At 42.9% G+C, this 23,031-nt stretch overlaps 1 protein-coding gene across 1 annotated transcript; it reads left to right on the plus strand.

Annotated features, from left to right (window-relative positions):
• The first annotated feature begins 1,207 nt into the window (after positions 1 to 1,207).
• On the plus strand, positions 1,208 to 22,287 carry vwf (von Willebrand factor). The gene is made up of 52 exons (XM_078789851.1): positions 1,208 to 1,289; positions 1,378 to 1,521; positions 1,746 to 1,848; positions 2,176 to 2,384; positions 2,615 to 2,736; positions 3,558 to 3,777; positions 3,855 to 3,977; positions 4,057 to 4,168; positions 4,238 to 4,284; positions 4,585 to 4,721; positions 5,563 to 5,701; positions 6,374 to 6,474; positions 6,541 to 6,736; positions 6,813 to 7,028; positions 7,108 to 7,354; positions 7,583 to 7,677; positions 7,789 to 7,940; positions 8,014 to 8,117; positions 8,187 to 8,325; positions 8,408 to 8,542; positions 8,621 to 8,767; positions 8,833 to 8,973; positions 9,398 to 9,496; positions 9,809 to 9,965; positions 10,355 to 10,522; positions 10,605 to 10,740; positions 10,822 to 11,122; positions 11,220 to 12,924; positions 13,014 to 13,118; positions 13,267 to 13,410; positions 13,485 to 13,619; positions 14,006 to 14,164; positions 14,288 to 14,334; positions 14,419 to 14,596; positions 14,695 to 14,936; positions 15,007 to 15,196; positions 15,781 to 16,122; positions 16,206 to 16,444; positions 17,026 to 17,128; positions 17,201 to 17,272; positions 17,350 to 17,454; positions 17,537 to 17,742; positions 17,822 to 17,971; positions 18,039 to 18,155; positions 18,224 to 18,404; positions 18,594 to 18,634; positions 18,708 to 18,824; positions 20,251 to 20,349; positions 21,032 to 21,160; positions 21,232 to 21,271; positions 21,355 to 21,452; positions 21,581 to 22,287. The coding sequence occupies exons 1-52, from the start codon at positions 1,208 to 1,210 to the stop codon at positions 21,764 to 21,766; spliced, it is 9,102 nt and encodes a 3,033-aa protein (XP_078645977.1). The 3' UTR covers positions 21,767 to 22,287.
• The last annotated feature ends 744 nt before the right edge of the window (positions 22,288 to 23,031 follow it).

Below are 23,031 nucleotides of genomic sequence, written 5' to 3' on the forward strand. Positions count from 1 at the left end.
TATAGTAAAGAAACACAAAAGTGTTTTTATTTTACAAGTACATATAATAAAAAAAATCATATAACATATAAATATATAAATATCATATAATGCCATTTTGCTTTGTTTCTTTATAATGCCAATTTTTTTGTTTCTTTTTCAGTTGCTTCGATAAATTGGACTGGTGAGCATAGTGCTTTCATTGTGGAAACATCTATCAAAACAAACAAATCTGTAACTGGAACACATCAGTGTGCCGTTTGCACTTCAATGTCGGTAGACATGATCTCATACCAGCTCGAAACACGATCTTGTTATGGGTTACCAACTTCAGAGCTACTGGATCTGCATTGAAGCAAAAATTAACCGGCCGCCCCAGAATTGATTTAATTTTTAAAACATAATGAAACAAATTGGCATTATATGGAAATTACAAACACTTTTTTGTTTCTTTACTTTATTTACCTTTTATTTAACCTACAAATGTGTCAGATCATTTTGTCTGACCCTGTATATATACGTACATATACATATACACATTATAAATATGTATGTTTATACACACACACATACACACATGCCTTGGAACATGCATTGTACAGTATAATCAAGAAATACTGTCCCAGGAAGTGTTATTTTATACCTGCCAATGCCTTTATTTTTTTTCCCAGCTGATAGGTGATGTTTGCATCTCTTCTTAAGACCTAGCTCCCATTGTTTGCGTGCAGTTTTGGCACACATTAGTTGTACATTTGCGCTTGTGGCACTACCAAAATCTGTGTTCTTTGCGTGAGATATCGCCTGCATTTGTGTTTTCCATCAGAATTGTTTGGGTTGGCACTGCCTAAGGCTCGTTTGAAAGACTAATCACTCAGCCAGGCGATCAGTGGGCATATCCTGGTATTGTCTCACTGAGGCAGTTTGATGGTGTCGGGCTGCAAGGCATTTACTTGTGGACAGATATCGTGGCCTTCTTGACATAAACTGATGTGGGGGAAGGCAAGTCCAGCCAGTGATACGCAGAAGGGTGGGAAGGACATTTTGCTATAAAATAAGAACAAAGAGTGGCTTGAGCCTGTTATGTGAGACAAAACACTTTCTCAGACAATGTGAATCCTGAAAGTGCAGCATTTTTGGATCGTGGGACACTTTCTTTTAGCAAGATTTGTGGATTATCAGACTTGGAACCATGAAGGTACAGTACTATTTTTTTAACCAGATAATGACAATGACGTATATAAACATATTTGTGTTCCAGCTGTGTGCAAGCGGGTGCTTGAGAGGAATCTGGCTTCTGATACATCTAACAGGTGAGTGCCCTATTAGAGGCATCTAATGCATCTTTTATACCAATAAAATGCTTGAAGACGTGTTTATAAAAGATGTCTACGTGTTTAGCATGCATGGCAGGTATGACAGGAAGGTGTAGTCTGTTTGGACGGCACCACATTCATACCTTCGATGGAGTTTTGTATGAGTTTCCCGGGGACTGCAGCTACCTGTTGGCTGGAGACTGCCAACGTCGTTCCTTCACACTGCTGGGTGAGGACAAGATTGAAACACTTTATACTGTAAAACTCCTATAATGTTTAGGATTATGGTGACAGTTTCTAAATCCTTCAATATAGTGACATGACAGGCTGTCAGCACAGTATGTCTTATTAAATAATTGCCTCTTTGACAGTGTAATGTTAACTTTGTAAAGGCATCTTTGCTTCGTATGAAACCTGAAGTAAAACTGTGTATGCACTTTGGTCCACCTGCAGGTGATTTTGTTGGTGGCAAAAGAACTGGAGTCACCCTATTTCTAGGGGACGCGTTTGAGCTTCACCTGTCTGTAGATGGACGGCTTTCACAGGGAGAAACAGGGTAAAACAAAAGGAATAAAAATGATGGAATTGGTCCCTTTCCTTGCAGCTACATTATAACACTTTCTACTCCTCTGAGAAGACTTTCTACTTGACCTTGGAGTATATTACTCTGTATCACATGTGTAACATTTGTGAGAGAGAACTTGCTCACTCTTTATATCTGTTGTAGTTCATCCCAATATTCACATAGTTATCATAGAATTGTCCAAAATGTCTTGATTCAATAGAATCCAATAGATTCAACAGATCCCAACAATAGACCAATTATTTGATTGTTCAAATAGTGTGTTTTTGGACTTTAACAATTGCCACCCCTTCCTTGTAGACTTTCTCTGCCGTATGCATCTCATGCTGTTTTTGCGGGCATGGAGCTAGGCTTTTATAAACTGTGGAGCGAGGAGTTTGGCTTCACTGTGACCATTGACAACGCGGCCAACATGGCCCTGACGCTCACCAACCACCACGCAAACCTCACCTGCGGTCTCTGTGGCAACTTCAACTCTGTTCCAGCTGATGAATACACTGCTCAAGAAGGTTAGCATGAACTAACTTTGAGGTGTAACACCATGTATGCTGTGTGTCAAATGTGCATGGTTATTTCCTGAGAAATGAATTGAGTCACAAGGGTTTAAAAAACAGGAAGATGAATCATTCAGCATTGGCAAACGATAACAGGGTTAAGAACAAACAAAAATCAAAGAAAAGTGCAGCATGTGATTAATGCCAAAGCTGTCAGTTTCCTGAAGCAGTGTGTGTCATTTTAGGATTCCTCACAGAGGACAGTTATGACTTTGCAAATTCATGGGCAGTGAAGGGTGCAGGTCAAGCCTGTCGACGTGTTTCGACTCCCAGTCAGTCCTGCAACAGCTCAAAAGAAACTTCAGAGGTCTGTCACACTCTCTCACACGCAGACAAAACAGTGTGTCCTGTTTTAAATCACGTACACATTTCATTTGTGACCTAATATAGAACTTTACCACTGCTATATGATTTTAACTTCCTAGGACCAATGCAACAAAGACTAATAGAATTGCTGTGACGCTTTTTTTTTTTTGTTGATTGGGCTCAAGCTAAACTGCCCCATATTGTCTCCGTCAGGAACACCTACCCATGGACTGATGGGCCAATTGGCATAAATAAACATTGTGAAACAAATACAATCTTTAATTTCTGCTCTGTATTAAGTCAAAAATACTGTGCTATTTAATTAAATTCATTTAGCCTGCCGTAGCAATAAATCCACCTAACAAAAAATGTATTGTCGAATATACATAGTAGCCCAGCATGGCTAATATTGCAAACATTGTTTTAAACTGACCAACAACTGAAAGTGTGTAGATTTTGAAAATATATTTTGTAAAATTTCCAATTGCATTTGAATAATTTTGCCCATGCATTTGCAAGGCTCAATTTTCAGTACCTTTCCACAGGAAGTTTATTTGAGAAATTTGGAAGAATTGAAATTTGAACACGTAACGATAATAACAATAATTTATCAAATCATTTAAAATAGAGTCAAAATTTTTGTTGTAAATAACTGTTTTGGAGGAGGCCATAATTTGGTATAAGTACTGATAATCCGATTCTTGGAGAAACAAATAATTTCATTCATTCATTCATTTTCTACCGCTTTTCCTCACGAGGGTCGCAGGGGGTGCTGGAGCCTATCCCAACTGAAACAAACAACTTGAATTGTTCTTTATGCAGATTCTGTCCAGCTGCAGCGTGTTGCAGACATCCTCTGTGTTCCTGCAATGCGCCCACTTGGTCTCCCCCGAGGTGTTCCTGTCACTGTGCCAAAAGGAGGTGTGCCACTGTGACCAGGCCGACAGCGAAGACTGCTACTGTCCAATCCTTTTGGAGTACGCCCGCACATGTCACACCCACGGGATGCTTTTACGAGGGTGGCAGCAGGAGAGTCAGTGCTGTAAGTGCAGCAGTCACATGGGCAAAACGTTGCCAAATGAGCCGACGTGATAAGTGTGTGAACATGTGTATGTACAGTCCCTAAATGTCCAGTTGGAATGCACTACAGTGAATGCACCAAATCCTGCTCCACAACCTGTCATAATCTTAACATCCAGGAGGTCTGCAAAGAAGAGTGTGTTGATGGCTGCATATGTCCTGGTAATCGATTTGTCACTCTTTTTCACCCCCTCATGTTGTAGTGAATATAACACACCGTGACTGTTTATGTGCTTTACAGTGGGTAAAGTTTTGGACGGGCCCCGTTGTGTGGAAGTGTCTCAGTGTTCATGTGTGCACATGGGGCGACACTTCCCTCCAGGATCTACCATCTCCCAGGACTGCAATACCTGGTCGGTGAACCACATAGACGTAACCAGTAAAAAATGAAACTGCAGTCTCTAACGTGTTTTTGTCCCTAGTGTGTGTCGACATGGCTCATGGGAATGCACCAATGAAGGTTGCCCTGGTGAGAAATCCAAAATAGTCATAAAGTAGACTTACTGTGCATGACATCATCGCGCATTGTGTGTTTATTATTGTGGTTTTGGTTTGGAGTGGTGTAGAAGTGCACTGCATAATATTGGGAGTTCTTTCTGGGTGGTTTAAGGTGACTAAAAATATTAAACCACTTCTCATTGTAATTCAATCCAGCCCTACATTGATACAAACCTCAACTATGAAATGTCCCGTGAACATAACGTCTGTTGTGTTTAAGGTTTCTCATGAATTGCACACATGTGGCGTCATCTTTTTTTTTTTTTTATAGGTGAGTGCTTGGTGGTGGGCCAATCCCACTTCAAGACCTTCGACAACAAGTTCTTCACCTTCACTGGCCTATGTCAGTACCTGCTGGCCCGAGACTGTGCAGAGCAGCAGTTTTCTGTCATTATTGAAAATGTTCAGGTATTGGAAGCATTTGACTCACAAATCACAACACAGAATAGACTTCATTTTGTCCTGTCTCACCCTTGGTGGCTTAAAAGGATCCTTAAAAGGATTCCAGATCTATTTAAAAAAATGACAAATGACAGGGGTCTCAAACTTAACATAATTGCATTATGCATTGGCAGAAGGGCAGGGAATCTCCCGGTATATAATCCAGTGTGATTCACGAAACATGGCTCACGGTAACCGCAATGCAAGATGCTGCAATAGGAATGAGGGCTCTATTTTTGTAGACCAGGCGCGGATGCGCCTACGCCGCGGCAACAGGATGTGGGCAGTTTGCGATAAAGATGTTTTGTCACATGCCTAATTTGGAGTGATGCTGGCTCCCAACATGCATTGTGGTACTTGGTTTCTCTAAAAAGTTGCTGAAGCTATGTGTTTGGAGTTAACATAGTTGTTTATTATTCCCCATAGTTGTAGTAGCCCTATGTTTGTTCACTTACCTGTTAAATATTGTGGTGTCATTTGTAAGTAGTGTTCTACTGTATCTGGTCATCCCACTGTCTCCATGTCTCCAACACCACTGTTAGAGCAGTGTTGGTGTTGCCTGGATTATTTGCAGTTACACTACTCTTTGATGTCAAGTTGCAGACCACAATTAGACTACTCATTTTTGATGCCAAGTCACAGGATGCAAAATACTATTTGGCGTTTGAGATCCCTGCTCTACACTATGTAATCTTGACAGACCAGCAAAATATGAAACACCAGGATCTTTGACAGGGTATTAACTCAGCATATATTTCTGTCACTTTCTGTCTCTTTGTGATATTTGACAGCTGGTGTTGTCTTTCAGTGTGCAGATGATCAGGATGCTGTGTGCACTCGCTCCGTGACCCTCAGCCTGCCAATTCTTGAGGACATGACAGTGAAGCTGAAACATGGAGGAGTGGTTTCTGTCAACGGCATGGACATCCAGACCCCAATGCACCATGGTAAGCTATTTTGATGGGTAACGACTGCCTTTTGTTGCCTTATGATTGGCAAGCTGGAATGTACTTACAAGACTATTCAAAGGCTGACACTTAGATTTGATAAACATGGGATTTTTTTAATAATAAAAAGGTTAGGTTGATAATTGTATACCACAGATAAAAGTTGGATTAATCGGCCTTGGTGCATAAAAATTGCATCATTTAATTCCCATAGAATCTCCCACAATGTAGAGAATTAAATGGTAATCATGATTTCACCCAACTGTGTTTGGAAGGCATGTGAAAATCCAAATCGACGTGCAGTGGGATAAATTATGGTTGTCTACAGTCCTGCATTTATTTTTTGTACTTTTGTTTTTATTAAATTGCATTTTTAATAAAAAAAAGTGAATTTTTACTTAGGGTTACGGTTAGGGTTAGGGTTAGGGTTATATGATGTCATCAATTTGTGGATTCTCACCAAAATATAAAGTGAACCTCCTTGGAAGAAAAATAAAAAAATAATAGAATTAAAAAAATAATTCTAATATATGCTAATTATAAAGCAAAAAAAATAATTACAGAATGTCAAGAGTGAATGAATTAATTTCAAATAATTGTAACTGTAACTGTAACACTATTCAGTTGTGAAAGGCTATGCACTTACCCCTCAAAGTGCTTCTCAATTTCCAGGTCGCTTGCACATCCAGAGATCTGTCCAGTCATCTGTGCTTATAAAGGTTGCAGATGGCTTTCGCCTTGACTGGGATGGCAGAGGTCGTGTGCTTTTAAAGGTACATTAGTCAATCATGGCATTTTTGGAATGCCTATTTATATTGACATGACATCCGTTTTCCTAGCTGGGAACACAATGGGTGGGTCGGACTTGTGGCCTCTGTGGTAACTACAATGGTAACCAAGGCGATGACTTCTTGTCTGGGTCTGGACTAGTCGAAGCGGACCCTCAAACATTCGCTCAGTCCTGGAGAATCAACGCTGACTGCAAGTCGACCCACAAACCCGAAACTGATCCCTGTTCCATCAACCCCAAAAGAGGTGCATGGACACACATGACTTAGCACACATCATTGTGTACATGACTAACCTCTGTTCTGCACTGACCTTTTTTTAGTGCGTTTTGCAGAAGAAGGATGCTCAATGATTATGTCAGATGTGTTCAGCCCATGCCACTACCTGGTCAACCCAGGTCCTTTCCAACGGTTCTGTCGTTATGATGTTTGCTCATGTGTGGATGGGGAGGAGTGTCTCTGCTCTGCGCTGGCCTCCTATTCAGCTGCCTGTGCTGCCAAAGGGGTGCTGTTGCACTGGCGCTCTCCATCACTCTGTGGTAACCTTTCTTCCTTGTATTTCATTGAGAAACTTGAATTGACTTGAAATACTGTACACCCCTTATTTAAATTCCTCAGAAATGCAGTGCACCAGAGACCAGGTGTACGAGGTCTGTGGAAGTCTGTGCGACCGCACTTGCCGATCCCTGTCTGGAGCGGAGGCCGGCTGTGGCAGGGAGAGGGTGTGCGAGGAGGGTTGTTTTTGCCCCGCTGGGAAGTACCTGAGTGACTCTGGAGAATGTGTGACGGCTGACAAGTGCACATGTCTGCATGATGGACAGCTGTACCAGCCCAACGATGTCTATGCTGATCACGACAGCATCTGGTCTGTGAAAAAGCATTGATCAGGCACACTACTGGGAAATCGAAGTGCAACATTCACATATTAATATAGCACTTTAAAGCATTGTTTATGTAATGTAACATACATACACGCAGTAATTTTATTATTATTTTGAGATGCGTTGAGGATATGTCAAATCAAGTTGTTGTTACCAAATAAGGTTATAAATAAGTTATAATAAGTTACAATAAGTTTGTATTTATTGTGCAGCTACTGTGAGAGCGGATCCATGCGCTGTAGCTCCACCGAAATGAGTACTTCTTTGTCTGATCTCTTCTACGACGATGACCTGGCACCATCTAGAGGTCAAATCTCCAAAATAATTAAATATAACAATGATTTTACACATATTGGCAAACACATGGATGTTATTATAAAAGCTAGAACAACTTTGTAACTTAAATTCTTGCTTGCAGACCGCCGTTCACCACAGTGTGTTCCTCCATTGATCCGTGCAAAGTGTAACGCAGGAGAAAAAGGTCTGGAATGTGCTAGAAATTGCCGGAATGTGGACTTTCCCTGTGTCTCCCAGTTGTGCATCCCTGGATGCTTCTGTCCACCTGGCACTGTAGGTGATGTTGTGTGCTGTGTGGTTCGGGCGAAGTACTTGTTCATGAGAACATGCATGATTTATATTGCAGGTATATCACCACAGAGAATGCATTGTGCCAGAACAGTGTCCTTGCTACTTAAACAACAAGCCTTATAGATCAGGACAAACCGTATCAGTGGACTGCAATACCTGGTAAATAGATGTGTGTGTGAAAAAGATCATAAGAACATGAGATTTCATGACCTCTTTTCTTGTTTGCAGTATATGTGAAAACAGGAAATGGCGCTGCACAAAGACGTTTTGTGATGGCATATGTCGCACTGTGGGGGAAGGCCATTACATCACCTTTGATGGCCTGAAATACACTTTCCCTGGACTCTGCCAGTATGTCCTGGTCCAGGTGAGAGGCGAAAACCCAGAAGAACCATTTTCACTCCCCTTTGTCCATTCCACTATCACTTTAACTTTATTATTTTCAACAGGATATGTGTAATGGAGAAGAGGGTTCCTTCAGAGTACTTGTAGAAAATGAGGCCTGTGGAATTGCGGGACATCGCTGTACAAAGTCGGTATCAGTCTTCTACCATGGTGGCTTAATTGTTATGCAAAATGGAGAGGTACCACATCGCCTGTTACATTTATTGTTTTTTTCCCTGAAATTTTGATATGAGCAACTTGCGACTTCCCTTGCTCAGGTGAAGATGAAAGTACCAGTCCCACAGAGTGCACAGGTTGAGATTGTCCGATCGGGTCAGTTTTACACCCTACTGCTGGGAAAACACATTTCCCTCAGTTGGGACAAAGGAACACACCTCCTGGTCCACATCTCTGCCACATACAAGGTGTGATACGTTGTTTTGTACCATTTGTCTCTCTTTTTATAATCAAGATTTTACTATGTGTGTAGAGCCGCGTCTGTGGTCTGTGTGGCAACTTTGATGGGAACGTCAATAACGACTTTGTCAGCAGTAACAATCAGATGGAGGTTGATTCCTTTCACTTCGGGAACTCCTGGAAGATTTCTCCCAGTTGTGCTGATGTAACACAGGTAACTTGGACATTCATTCATTCATTCATTTTCTACGACTCACGAGGGTCGCGGGGGTGCTGGAGTCTATACCAGCTGTCCCTGCTTCGGGCGAAGGGCGTGGTACACCCTGGACTGGTCGCCAGCCAATCACAAGGCACATATAGACAAACAACCATACACACTCACATGAGAGCTTGAAACATTCTTCTATATCAGGTTCTATATCTTCTCTGTATTGTGGTATACCCTGGAGTCAGCCCAGTCAATCACAGGGCACATTCACACCATTCACACTCACAGTCACATCTTTGAACAATTTAAATTTTCTGTCCCCCATTGTGGGCGTGACACATAAGAATTGACAACCACTGGTTTAGGGCAACATTCAATATTTACAAGTTTATAGCAATGAGACAAGCACTTGTGTGTTTGTGTTTAACAGGTACCCGCTCCCTGTGGTGACAACATCGTCAGAATGGTAACCGTTGAGCAGTCGTGCCATGTGCTTGGTGGTCCCCTCTTTAAAGAATGCAACAGCCAGGTGAGTGATGTTGCAGAAATGTAGATAACCAATACATAGTCAGTTTTAAGTAACTGTTTGCTCAGCATAGCATGTCTTTTTGGTAAAAATAATTAGCATGTCCCAATGCCCATATCAGCATCTGTTATATCGGTTATAGTCGCCGTTCTCCTTCGTCATCATTGGTACACTGAGCTAACATGTCATGTGTCGTCAAGTGGTTTGATTTTTACAGGAAGTTATGGTTGGACTCCAAGCAATATGTATCTTTTAGGGCAACCATCTGATCAACTGGTCTACATTATCATTCTGAATGCAAATGTGTCTTTTTAGGTTTCTGTTGAGCCTTACTTTGAAATGTGTGTCGAGGCAGCGTGCTCCTGTCCATCAGTTGGCGACTGTGCTTGCTTTTGTGATGTAATCGCAGCCTATGCTCAGGCTTGTTCGGAGAGGGGTGTTTCCGTCAGCTGGAGGTCCAATGAGCTTTGCCGTAAGTGTCAACAGTCCTTTGCACTACCATAATTGTGAAAAGTCTTTTATTTTAAAAGCAGAGTTCCCGATATTTGCAACTGTTTCCACTTCAAAGAAAAAGTCTAAACAATCAGACAAACAAATGGAAATGGTAGGTGTGCCACAACAGTATGTTAATTTATTTAGTGACACAGAAAGCAAAACCAACAAAACTGAAATACAGTCACTGTTGGCGCATGTCAAAAAGTTCAGATGAAATAGGACCAATATGGTTTGAGAAAAAAAACACCTTGCCAAAATTATTTAGCAGCCTTATTTCTTGCATTATAATTAAAATATAAAATTATAAAATAAGTTGATGTAATAGCCTTACCGCACCTTCTTTGGATTTATTTTAATTATCGATAGCAATGAGCTGCGAGGAGCTGAACCCAAAGAGCCTAACATCAACGGAGGAATTATGTCAGTGGAGGTACAGCACGTGTGGTCCTGCCTGTCCCATCACCTGCCAGCACCCCGAACCCCTTCAGTGTTCTCTCACATGCGTGGAAGGGTGTCATGCCTACTGCCCCCCAGGTGCCTTCAGTAGTCAAATCCATGTATTATTTAAATACATTGCAGTGTTGCATGTGTTTAACGGTTAGACTGTTGCTCTCAGGCCAGCTGTTGGATGAGGTGGCCATGAGGTGTGTTGATCCCTCTGAGTGTCAGGTGTGCATCCATGATGGTCATAAAATCTCTCACGGCAACAAAGTAATCATCAGCCATCACGACCCTTCCCAATGCAAAATTTGGTAAGTAGTAGTACTTTCATGCTGCTGCATGCTTTGTAATTTTCATTTATATAAATGCTTTCTTTGTAATTTGTCCTTAAGTCACTGTGACAACAACACCCTAGCATGCAAGGCTTGTGATGCTGCAGCCATTGCTGCACCGACCCTTCCTTCCCCCACCATCACATCTTTACCGATGACCACCATGATGCCTGAGGGGACGTGCAATCGAGCCATGGATCTGGCTTTTCTATTGGATGCCTCCGCAGCACTGAGTGAAAGTGAATTTGAGGCCACTAAAAACTTCATACTGGGAGTGATTGAACCCTTCCGCATGGGCTCCGCTCACACTCGAGCTACAGTGCTACTTTACCAATCTGGCGTCAAAACCTGTGACCTGCAGGTAGGAAATCCTGTGATATCTATTTTTGTTTTTTTTGTCTATACAGTACAGTGTTTTCCCACATCAGAGTTCTACATCCATTTGTTTTTGTATGTAGGTTCAAAAATGGCTGTTTAAGAAGATTGTCCATGAACTGCACTATATAGGAGGAGATGCAGCTTTCTTGGATGAGGCCATCAAATATCTGGCTTATAACATCTATGATAAGAACAAACGGGAGCACACTGGTCGCGTTGCTGTCATCTTGACGGCAAGCACCAACCCTCGCTCGATGCGTGCGTACATTAGGATGCTGCGCAGGGAAAAAATCACCACGCTAACTGTGGCCCTCGGACCAGGGGTCAACATGACCCAGATTAATGACATTACAAAGGCCAATCCCGATAACAGGGCCTATGTCCTTAGCAGCACAGCTGAGCTGCCGGATCGTCTTTTAGAAGTCACAGACTACCTCTGCACTTTAGGATTGGAGCCAAAGACTACACCAGTAAAATCTAGCACAACCACAACAACCCACCCTCCTCATCCAGAACCCACCCCCACAAAACACCTCTCCACCACTACCACCACAACCTCCACGTCTCCAACCAAGGAAGTGACGTTCATCATCGAGGGCTCTGATTCAGTCGGGGAGGCCAACTTCAACAAGTCCCTCTTGTTCCTGGAGGATGTTATCACAAAGATGGCAGAGAAGGAGGAGTTCATTCGCATCACCGTGATCCAGTACTCGATAACAGTGACCGTAGAGATCCGCGGTTGGGATCTGAGGTATAAGAGGATGCTGCTCCTACAAAGACTCAGGCAGATTCGCTGGCGTGGTGGAAACAAGACCAACACCGGCACCGCTTTGGCAACAACGTTTAAAGAAACTCCTACAGTCCCACCTTCATCACGCGTTCCCACACCTCCACAGTTGGTTTTCCTTGTAACAGAGAACCCACCCACGGACACTGTGACTCGCCCACCTTCCACAAGCACCCAAAGGTATGTGTATCCAATCGGCGTTGGACCTAAAGTGCGAGAGTTTGACTTATTCCAGATCAGCTCACCAAAGAGGCCAATAATGGTGGAAGACTACAACCATCTCACAAAAATTGTCCACCGTGTTGTCAACATCACATACTCCATAGTCACACCACACTTCCCGACACTGCCACCTGTGGTTCAACCCACACTCCCCAGCCTGTCTCCAACCAAGGAAGTGACGTTCATCATTGAGGGCTCTGATTCAGTCGGGGAGGCCAACTTCAACAAGTCCCTCTTGTTCCTGGAGGATGTTATCACAAAGATGGCCGAGAGGGAGGAGTTCATTCGCATCACTGTGATCCAATACTCGATAACAGTGACTATAGAGATCCGCGGTTGGGATCTGAGGTATAAAAGGATGCTGCTCCTACAAAGACTCAGGCAGATTCGCTGGCGTGGTGGAAACAAAACAAACACCGGCACCGCTTTGGCAACAACGTTTAAAGAAACTCCTACAGTCCCACCTTCATCACGCATCCCCACACCTCCCCAGTTGGTTTTCCTTGTAACAGAGAACCCACCCACGGACACTGTGACTCGCCCACCATCCACAAGCACCCAAAGATATGTGTATCCAATCGGCGTTGGACCTAAAGTGCGAGAGTTTGACTTATTCCAGGTCAGCTCACCGGAGAGGCCAATAATGGTGGAAGACTACAACCATCTCACAAAAATTGTCCACCGTGTTGTCAACATCACACACTCCATAGTCACACCACACTTCCCGACACTGCCACCTGTGGTTCAACCCACACTCTCCAGCCTTCCACCTACAGGTATGGAAAAAAAAAAACACTTCACACACAATCATTTCACACTGACTCCTTCATGTGCAGTAACATGATGTGAAAACATTTTTGCACAGTTCCTTGTAAGACTCCCGTGGATGTGTTATTCCTACTGAAGGCCGGGGAGCAGTTTGACGACATGAAGTTTTTTGTGAATGCTTTCATCAACACAGCTGACATCGGTAGGTATAATAACTAACTAGATGACTAGTACTTTGTTAATTTCATATAAAAACAGACTGATAAGCCATTTCTGTTCATTTCCAATAAACAAATAACTGCACTGTAGTAATAAACTGCACTTTAGCAATGTCATGTTTCTGCATGCAGGTCTGAAAGCCACTCAGGTGAGTGTGATCCAATATGGTGACACTGCCACAATGGAGTTCACCTGGAAGGAGGAGCAAAGCAAGTCCCATCTTCTTAGCTTGGTGAACAACATTCCAAAAAGGAGAACTGCTGCCCCTGCACTCGGTAGAGGAAACAAAAACATGTGAGTGCATTTCATTACGCTGACTTTTTATGCTCACCGCTGTGTCTTTGTGTAGGCTCAGTGCTACAATACGCTGTGCAGGCTGCCATCAGGGGCGGTAGAGTGGGTGTGGCTAAGGCTGTGGTGATGATAGTGACTGACAAGTCGACTGACCAGGTCCGTGAAGCTGCAAATGAGGCGCTGGCTGCAGGTAATTAAGGCAATATGCCTTAAAACTCCCATGTTATGCTATTTTTCAAGACTTTTAAATAAGACTCAGAGTTCTTGCAGCAGCGTATTGGAAGAATGTTTCCAAAATCGAGCCTTGTTGCTGGAATTTAGACAATTTATGATGAATGTTCTTTTTTAATGATAAATATTTTTTATTGCAAGACAGTTTTGTTCTAACAAGAAATCTCATCGCATTTTTGTGTCACAAAAACGTTTTCCTGACTGGTCTTGTGACACCCCTACCGTACATATTACTGTTATAACATCATTCAAAAGTATATTTTGCATATTTGTGTCATAGGGGACCTTTAATTTGTTTTACTCCCACCCCCATTATTGTCATATCTTGGCTTGTCTGTCCCTCAGGTGTGTCGGTGTTTCCCATCGGCGTAGGTCGAGACTATGACCAGAATGAGCTTGACATTATGGGTCACAAACAAGATAACAGTCTGCACCTGAAAAATATGGATCAGTTACGGATGTTGCTGACTTTGGACCACGGTTACAAAGAGAGAATCTGCAGAGGTGCATGCACCTACATACACATGGATACAGTTGAAAATAATACACCTCGTACCAGCATTTTAGTCATTTTTATAATATCACTGATGGTGACAGTAGTTGATGGCTGTTTGCTTTGGCTCTCAGCTGGTCCACCAGGAGTGTGTGTTGATGACAGTGGAATGGAGAGAAAAGTGAGTGGTTCAGTACACACATGATGTAGGCTGTATAACGGACCTTTTATAACATGTCAGCATCTTTTTATCGGTGTGCTGCAGCCAGGGGAATCATGGATGCTGGAGGATGGCTGCCATTCAGTTCTGTGCCATCCCAGCGGGGCTGTTACCATGCAGAGCCACAAAGTCAGCTGTGATAAACTGGAGCCGCCAGCCTGCAGAAGCAACATGCCACCTGTTAAAGTCCAGGAGGCCTGCAGCTGCCATTGGGAATGCCCTTGTATGCACACCAAAATTATTTGTGATTTGGTTTGCACCTCTCTATATATCTACATCTTCCTGACAATCTCCTTGCTGCCTGTTTGTGTTGTTTTACAGGCATTTGCATGGGCAGTTCCACCAATCACGTGGTGCGATTTGACAGCTTGCCACTCAGGCTGGATGCAGAGGGGTTGTGCTCCTACACCCTCCTCACTGTCAGCAGAGGTGTCAGCAAAGGTTCAGAGGTCATACTCCACAATGGACCCTGTCAGGACTCTGCACATTACAACCAAGTTTGTATGAAAGCCATTGAGGTGATGCATGGCCCACATAGACTCTTGTTGAAGGATGATATGATGGTAAGGTGTTTTTGTGTTGTTGATGTGTCATGGACTGCTACATTGTTAACTATGTGCTCACTATATGCAGGCACTGATTGGCCAGGATGAACTTTCACTGCCATGGAGGTATGCGGGCCTGGAGCTTGTGCGATACGGAGGAATGATGCTCCAGCTCAAATCTGATCATGGCTACATTCTGACATTCACGCCTCAGAGCAATGAGTTCACCATCACATTGCTCACCTCCAGCATCAGGGGCCACACCGCCGGACTATGTGGTAACATATTTGATGACCTTTTAGCATGATGACCTACTTTGGGCTGCATGTGCATGTGTGGGTGTGTTTGTTGTGATTGACAAGCGTCCCTGAATGCAGCAGCAACTTGTGTCACAGGAGTTACGTGATGCAGCTTGAGCAGCGCTGACAGCAGTTTGCTAGTTTTGATCCTGCTTGTTGAGAATGAAGTGTCCCATTATCTGACTGGAACCGGAAGAGCAGCCATGGCATCTGTAAAGCTAATGTTTGCAATACAATTTATTAGACAATTAGGGAAATAGCAAATATGTAATTCGGGGGGAAGTTAGTGGGGAGTTGGACACAAAGCTTCAATGGTGGCCATGTCCAGACAAATTATGACAAATAACTCGACTACTATTATACTCTAGTATTTTGACATGGTATAATTATTTGTTCAAATGCAAAAATACATTTGTAATGCATTTTTTATGCAGTTAAATCAACACTTGTGTCCACTTCATGAGCATGTACAGTAATCTTGTGAGATGTACAGTGTTTGCACTTGTTACAGTGCATTATGATTTTGATGCAATTCAGCATTTTCCCTTCATCTTTCTTTATAGGTGCTTGTGGGGACGAGTCCATTAGCATTCTCTCTTTACGTAATGGCAGCTCGACCTCTGATCAGCAGGCATTTGTCTCTGACTGGACCATGGCCAGAGACGGGGCTGTGTGCTTGCCGAAACGCAAGGCGGTGTGTGCAACTGGAGCATCGATGGGATGCCAGGCCCTTCGCTCTGAGGTGTTTCAGCCATGTCACGCACACATACCTGTTATGGTGTTTCTCACCAAATGTGAGGAGCAGGCGTGTGAAGAGTCGGATGTGTGCAAGCTCATTTCTGCCTACGCACTCATGTGTAGACAGAGGGGTGTGTGCTTAGAGTGGAGAAGCTCCCGCCTCTGCCGTAAGTCAATTTAAATCACTTGATTATTTTTTATACTTTTATACCAATCTGGGCTTTCACCTATACTCCATACTCTTTTGCAGCATTACACTGCCCGGCCTCCATGGAGTATGACGCGTGTCGCACAGGTTGTATCGAGGACTGTGAAAACACGCAGGCGCTACGGGGTGACTGGTTGGTTGCCAGGGGTAACCAGTCATCTTGTACAGACACACCTACTGAGGGTTGTTTCTGTACTAGAGGGACAGTTTTGCATCAAGGAGCATGTGTGTCTCCAGTGGTGTGCAAGCAGTGTGTCGACCACCACGGACATGCATATAAGGTTAGACTCTTAACTATTAATGTTATTCCATCCAGTATCTGTTATAGACTCATGTGTTATCCCCAGACACTTCTTTAGGTCCACTTGTAAAATCTAATGAGACCAAAAGCTGAAGTGGAGGTATTCATTAACAATGTGTTTAGTATTTTGATAGCATTTTTCTGTATGAGACAATGTGCTATGAGACAATGTGCTATGAGACAATGTGCTACTTCATACTAGAAGGTATGCAGTGCTTATTAAGGTAACCAAATTATCACAGCATTCTTGTGTTATAAAGTACAACCACAATACAACAACAATTGTTAAACTAATACCTCACTAGCCCTGTGATTGGCTGGCAACCAGTCCAGAGTGTACCCTGCCTCTCGCCCAAAGTCAGCTGGGATAGGTTCCAGCATACATCCCCAGTGAGGTCAAGCGTTATAAAAGATGAATGGATAGATGGATGAATACCTCTCTAGTGATGGCCATTATAAGCATTATTTTCTTTGTGAAAACAAAATTTGTGATACATTGCTGTGTAACTTGACTGCCCTCTAGTGGCTGTAAATGCAAATTGTGTATTTGTGTGTGCACAGTACCTGCAGAGTTGGGTGCCGGATGACAACCCATGTTTGATTTGCATGTGTTTGGATCGACAACACATAAACTGCACTGCTCGACCCTGCAATGATCTGAAAGGCATTTTTTTTTTGCTTCATTAGGCTTTCTTACCTTCATGCTTTATAACTGAATATTTGTTTTATTGTGTAGCACCAATCTGTGGACCCTGTGAGGTTCTAAAGGAAAAAAGAGACTCCAAATGCTGCCCAGAATATGAATGTGGTAAGTACAAAAATAATGTTACGTTAATACTTTTTTGGAGTGTATGTAGCCCACGTGCTGCCACTGTGACATTTCAGTGTGTGATCTGTCGAGCTGTGATGTGCCTGAAGCTCCCCGCTGTGAGGATGGTGAGGTGATGGTTTTGAAAAACCCAGGAGAATGTCAACCCATACATGAGTGCGGTAGGATGCATTCTCATCAACCCACTATCACTCACTCACACACACAGCTGTGTTTTTTGACTTTGTCTCTTTTCAACCCCAGTTTGCAAAAAAGAAGACTGTGCTCCTCTTCACCCCCCTGAGTGCGGGGCCCATCGACAGCCAAGAGTGAAAAAGACAAAGTGCTGTGATGTGCTTGAGTGTTTATGTAACTGCCACAACTCCACCCGCACTTGCTCTCCTGGCTTCATCACAGCCTTCAAGACGAACGACTGCGGCTGCACCGAGACAAGTTGCGTACCAGACAAAGTCAGTGTGTTCAACAATCATAACAAGGTCACAAGGGATGCCAGAATATACATATAGATTAAGAACCATTACCCAACAGGTGTGTGTGGTTGGCGGTGTGGTCCATCCAGTGGGAAGCCAGTGGGATGAGGGATGTGAGAAGTGCAGTTGCAGTCACCTGCAGGACAAGGACACATCACTGCACATTGCTCAGTGCTCTCCGCCATTGTGTGACCACAATTGCCCCATGGTGAGACTAAAAACATGCAACAATAAAAGGCATCAACTAAACATAATGTTATATTTATACATCACAGGGCTCCACATACACTCCGGCCAGTGGAGGATGCTGTGGGAAGTGCAGACCCACTAGCTGTGTAGAGTCAGAGGGAGTGATGCGAGGGGACACAATGATTGGAGGACAGCTCAGAAATGTATGCAAAGAAATTGATTTATATGTGCCTACTGTAATCAAGTCCATTGATCGGATCTGTTTCTATAGGTGGGGGAGCAATGGCAGTCTTCATCTGATAAATGTGTGTTGCATCAGTGTGTGAGGGTGAAAGATGAGGTGTTCACCTCTTCCACAAACATCAGCTGCTCCGTTATCAACACACCGACCTGCCCGCTGGGCTCAGAGTTGCGTTGTGACATACACGATTGCTGTCCACGCTGCCACTGTGGTAAACATATACAGTACATACATGTTCCTTACAGTATACTGTGCAGTGTACACATGATTCTGCATCGGTAAACCATCAACATGCACTTGCAGTGTCCTTCCAGCAGAGGTCGTACTCTTGTCAGCCTTCCTACCTCGCAACACACATCGCCTGTCAATAATCATGATATTGTTTTATTCTACCCTGCAGCTCCTCTAGATGCCTGCGTCCTCAACAAGACTCTTATTGGTGTAAGCAGTAAATATTGGGCAGAATTTCAGTTTGAATTATTTTTTTTTCATTTGAAAATGTTTCTCTGTGCAGGTAGGGGAGAAGCTGATGGTGGATGCTTGCACACGCTGCGAATGCATGGTGGAGTATGGTGTCATCAACAAATACAGGCTATCCTGCAAGACGACTCCCTGTACTTCTTGTCCCATGGTAAGTGATCCTTTATCGGGTCTTATAATTAGTGTTGGAACTGCACGGCGGATGAGTGGTTGGCACGCAGGCCTCACAGCTAGGAGACCCGAGTTCAATTCCATTCTCGACCATCTCTGTGTGGAGTTTGCATGTTCTCCCCGTGCATGCATGGGTTTTCTGGGTACTCTGGTTTCCTCCGACATTCCAAAAACATGCTAGGTTAATTGGCGACTCCAAATTGTCCATAGGTATGAATGTGAGTGTGAATGGTTGTTTGTCTATATGTGCCCTGTGATTGGCTGGCGACCAGTCTAGGGTGTACCCTGCCTTTCGCCCAAAGACAGCTGGAATAGGCTCTAGCCCCCCCGTGGCCCTCGTGAGAATAAGCGGTACAAAATTAGTAAATGAATGAATAATTATAGTGTTGCTCCGATTAGGGTTTTATGTTGCCAATTCCGATACAATCGTCCAAGACTGAAATTGACCGATACTGATCACATGGATTAATTTTCCATTTGTCAATTTATTTATGATGAATGCTATTAGCCATGGGTGCCATATAAAGGGAAAAAGTCAAGGTCTCTTCAGTGTCAGGAGGCCCCAAAAATAAATACATACTAATAAAATTAGTAATGAATGAAAAAAGAGTGGGTGGCAAGCTCATTTTTTTCATGGAACCTAGAATTCCACATCATTTGTGTCAATTACAGAGGATGAGACACCTTCTTCAAGGAAACTTTGGATGTGAGAGTACATTAGTGGTAGGACTTCCAGCTAAGTAAGCGAACATGAGGAACAAAGTGTCTACCCCCTCCAACACACACTAAAGCAGCTCGATTAGTCTTTAGGTTTTTTCTTTCTGCAGCTGTATACAGTAAAAACTGTTCTAAATATTCTGTACAATAACCGTGCAAGACACCCGTGACCTGATCAACATGTATATAACTGTATATAGTGTATTAAAAAAATGATGTATTTTTTTGTATTTGTATTACCCAGTTTTTGCACTTTTTCTGCCCTTGTGTGCCTTGTACTATATACTGTTGTGTGCCACTGTACTTTTCACACACATTTTACTGTGTTACCCCTGCAAAATAATTTTTGTGGCATGTCTTGGCGGCTGTTTTTGTTTTGGCATGCCTGCGCACTGTGAAGAAAGTAGGAGGATAATCCAGTCCAAGACGTTAGCTAGGGCAAGACACCGCACAGCATTCAGGGATCACTGCGGGCTGCTGTAGTACTAGTCACAGGTGCCCGTCTTTTGTAATCAGTGTTGAAAAGCATTTGTGGCATGTCTGATAATTGTCTGATAATGATCAGTGGCCAATCGATCCAGCATGCCTACTTATAATGCATACATTTATGTATATGTTTGAATTTATTGTACATACTTGGTTCTCATGCAGTTATTTGTGCATTAACTAACATGCAATTCTCACTTCAGGGATACATTGAGCAGAAAGAAGAAGGCGCTTGCTGTGGTCGCTGTTTTGCCACTACCTGCTTTGTAAGCATGCCGGATGGAAAGCAGATGAGTTTACAGGTAATTGCCTTGCAGAAAACAGGCCTTTCTAATGTGCTCTATGCAATGCTATACTGCGTTATGCTTTTCCATACTATACTTTTAGCCTTTTCTACTATCATACTGCACAACATTATTCTATACAACTATTCTATAATATTCTGTATTAGGAATGTTATGTTTATACCACCATGCTGTATGTCATGCTGTTCTGTAATGTGTTATATGAAAGATTATACTTTGGTATTGCATACTTTGCTTCACTAAACTATGCTATATGACTTGTACACTGTACTTTACCACGATATATCATACTATAAACTGCAAGTTGACTATACTACAGTAAACGTAACAATATTATGCAACTGTACTGTGCTTAATTGTACCATATCATACCATGTTCCTTTTAATTATACCAAAGAATCCAATCATATGCTACACTGTACTACACTGTACTATACTATACTATACTACTTCCATATAATACTGCCACTATACCACACTATTCTAAACCATGTCATAGTATTCTATGCTGTACTTTGCCATACCATACTTAACAACATACTACTTAATACTTAATAACATACTAAACAATACTATACTAAACCATTCTTCACACATACTCCATGGAATTAAAACCTTAAAAAATTACGTTATGTACTGTATGTCGTGAATGTAATTTAATACACATGCCCACCTTTAGGTGAATACCACGAGAGACGATGGCTGCAACCAGTACGCCTGTGGTGTGAACAATAAAGGAGATCTAGCCCTGGAGATACGAACGACCACCTGCGCTCCTTTTAACCGTCAAGAATGCCTTGAACAGGGGGTGCGAACGCCACACAGTAACAGGCCCCACCACACACAATCATGATGCTCATCTCAGTTGTCTATTCACAGGGCACTATTAGCCAGATTGGAACAACATGCTGTGAAATGTGTAAGTAGTGTTATGACATGTACGTCTCCTCTTTTATTGGTTTAAAGTTTGATTTTAATATTGTTGGTTTTGTTGGTGATTAGGCACCGAGTCGGCGTGTCACAGGACTGCAGGGACATTGAACTATGTCAAAGTAGAAGATTGCCAATCAGAGCACCAGATTGAATTGCACTATTGTGAGGTGAGGAACACGCTCACACTTTTAGGAGATGATCTATCGTTTTGGGAACTCCAGATTATCAAAGACTAATCAAGTCCTGAATCTGTCTCTCACCATGTGATCCTCTGTTTTCCCCATCTGTCTGTCAGGGTAAATGTCGCAGTAAGTCCATGTACTCCCTGCAGAGTGCTGCTGTCGAGCAGGAGTGTGTGTGTTGCGTTGCCACGGAGACAGAGCCCTTCAGTGTTCCTATTCTGTGTACCAACGGGACCCGCAGTCACCACACTGTCCTGTCAGTCACTGCATGCGACTGTCAGTTTAAACACTGCACATAGAGGGGAAAGGGAACTTTTAAACATATATTTTTGTTTTTTTATGTTTGTATCCAAGCAAATTTAATAAGTAGCCACTTATTCATTGTCAAGCCACTGCAATATAACTGTGTCTTGTGTCACGGGTATAAAAGCATTACTTAAGAAGGTACTGCCTCAGTGACGTTGTAGCAATAGAAGTAGGTTCCTCTATCCATTCCTGAACAAGGCACTCAAATCAGGTGCCTACTCCTCCAGTCTGACACTTCTAATGTGTGTTCCTGGCAAGCAGTTCGTTGCTGTGGTCACACGGTGTGTCTTTTATGCAACAGGAAATATATCAATGCAAACTAATGATTGAGCCATTCAGTGAACGAGTAGTTAGCAGTGCACTTTGGCTTCATAGTGTGATGATCTGGGTTCAACTCTCCATTGGAACATATTTATGTGGATTTTGCAGGTTCTGCCCTACCTTGTGTGGGTTTCCTCCAGATATACCGACGCTCTCCCACAGTCCAAAAACATGAATGTTAGGCTAACTGGAGACTAAATTTTCATCTGTGACAATGTGAGTCTAAAGCAGGGGTGGGCAAATATTTTGACTCGTGGGCCGCATTGAGTTAACAAAATTGTCCAGGGGGCCAGAACATGTATTTAACACACACACACATTTTCCTTGAATGATTTGTCTAATTGTAGCTGTATGTTCTCATGTCGCTTTTTTCAGGTGCACTTTAAACATCAAACTATGTCACTAAATTTTACATTTAAAAAAAAAATGACTAAATAAGACATGTTGCCAGTTTGTATGTTAAAAGTTGAAATACTAAAAAAGCAACTGGCGGGCCGGATTCAAACACTTGGTGGGCCGCATGTGGCCCCCGGGCCGTAGTTTGCCCACCACTGGTCTAAAGGAATGATTGTCTCTACAGTATGTGCCCTGTGATTGGCTGGCAACCAGTGTCCACCTCTCCATTAAAATCAGCAATTATAGTGGTTTTCAAACTGGGGGGACATCATTACATCTCCAAAAGGGGGTGAAAAAAGTTTGGGAGCTACTAAACTAGGAAGAGATCATGCCAGATCAGCTATTTTGACTGATGTTTTCATGTGTAATATTAAGCGTAACATTCATTCATTCATTCATTCATTTTCTACTGCTTATCCTCACAAGGGTCGTGGAAGTGATGGAGCCTATCCCAGCTGTCTTCGGGCAAGAGGCGGGTTACACCCTGGACTGGTCGCCAGCCAATCACAGGGCACATATAGACAAACAACTATTCACACTC

The sequence above is a fragment of the Doryrhamphus excisus genome, linkage group LG1 (genome assembly GCF_037039965.1).
Source record: "Doryrhamphus excisus strain RoL-2023G ecotype Guam linkage group LG1, RoL_Dexc_Guam_v1.1, whole genome shotgun sequence".
In the NCBI taxonomy this organism is placed as follows: domain Eukaryota; kingdom Metazoa; phylum Chordata; class Actinopteri; order Syngnathiformes; family Syngnathidae; genus Doryrhamphus; species Doryrhamphus excisus.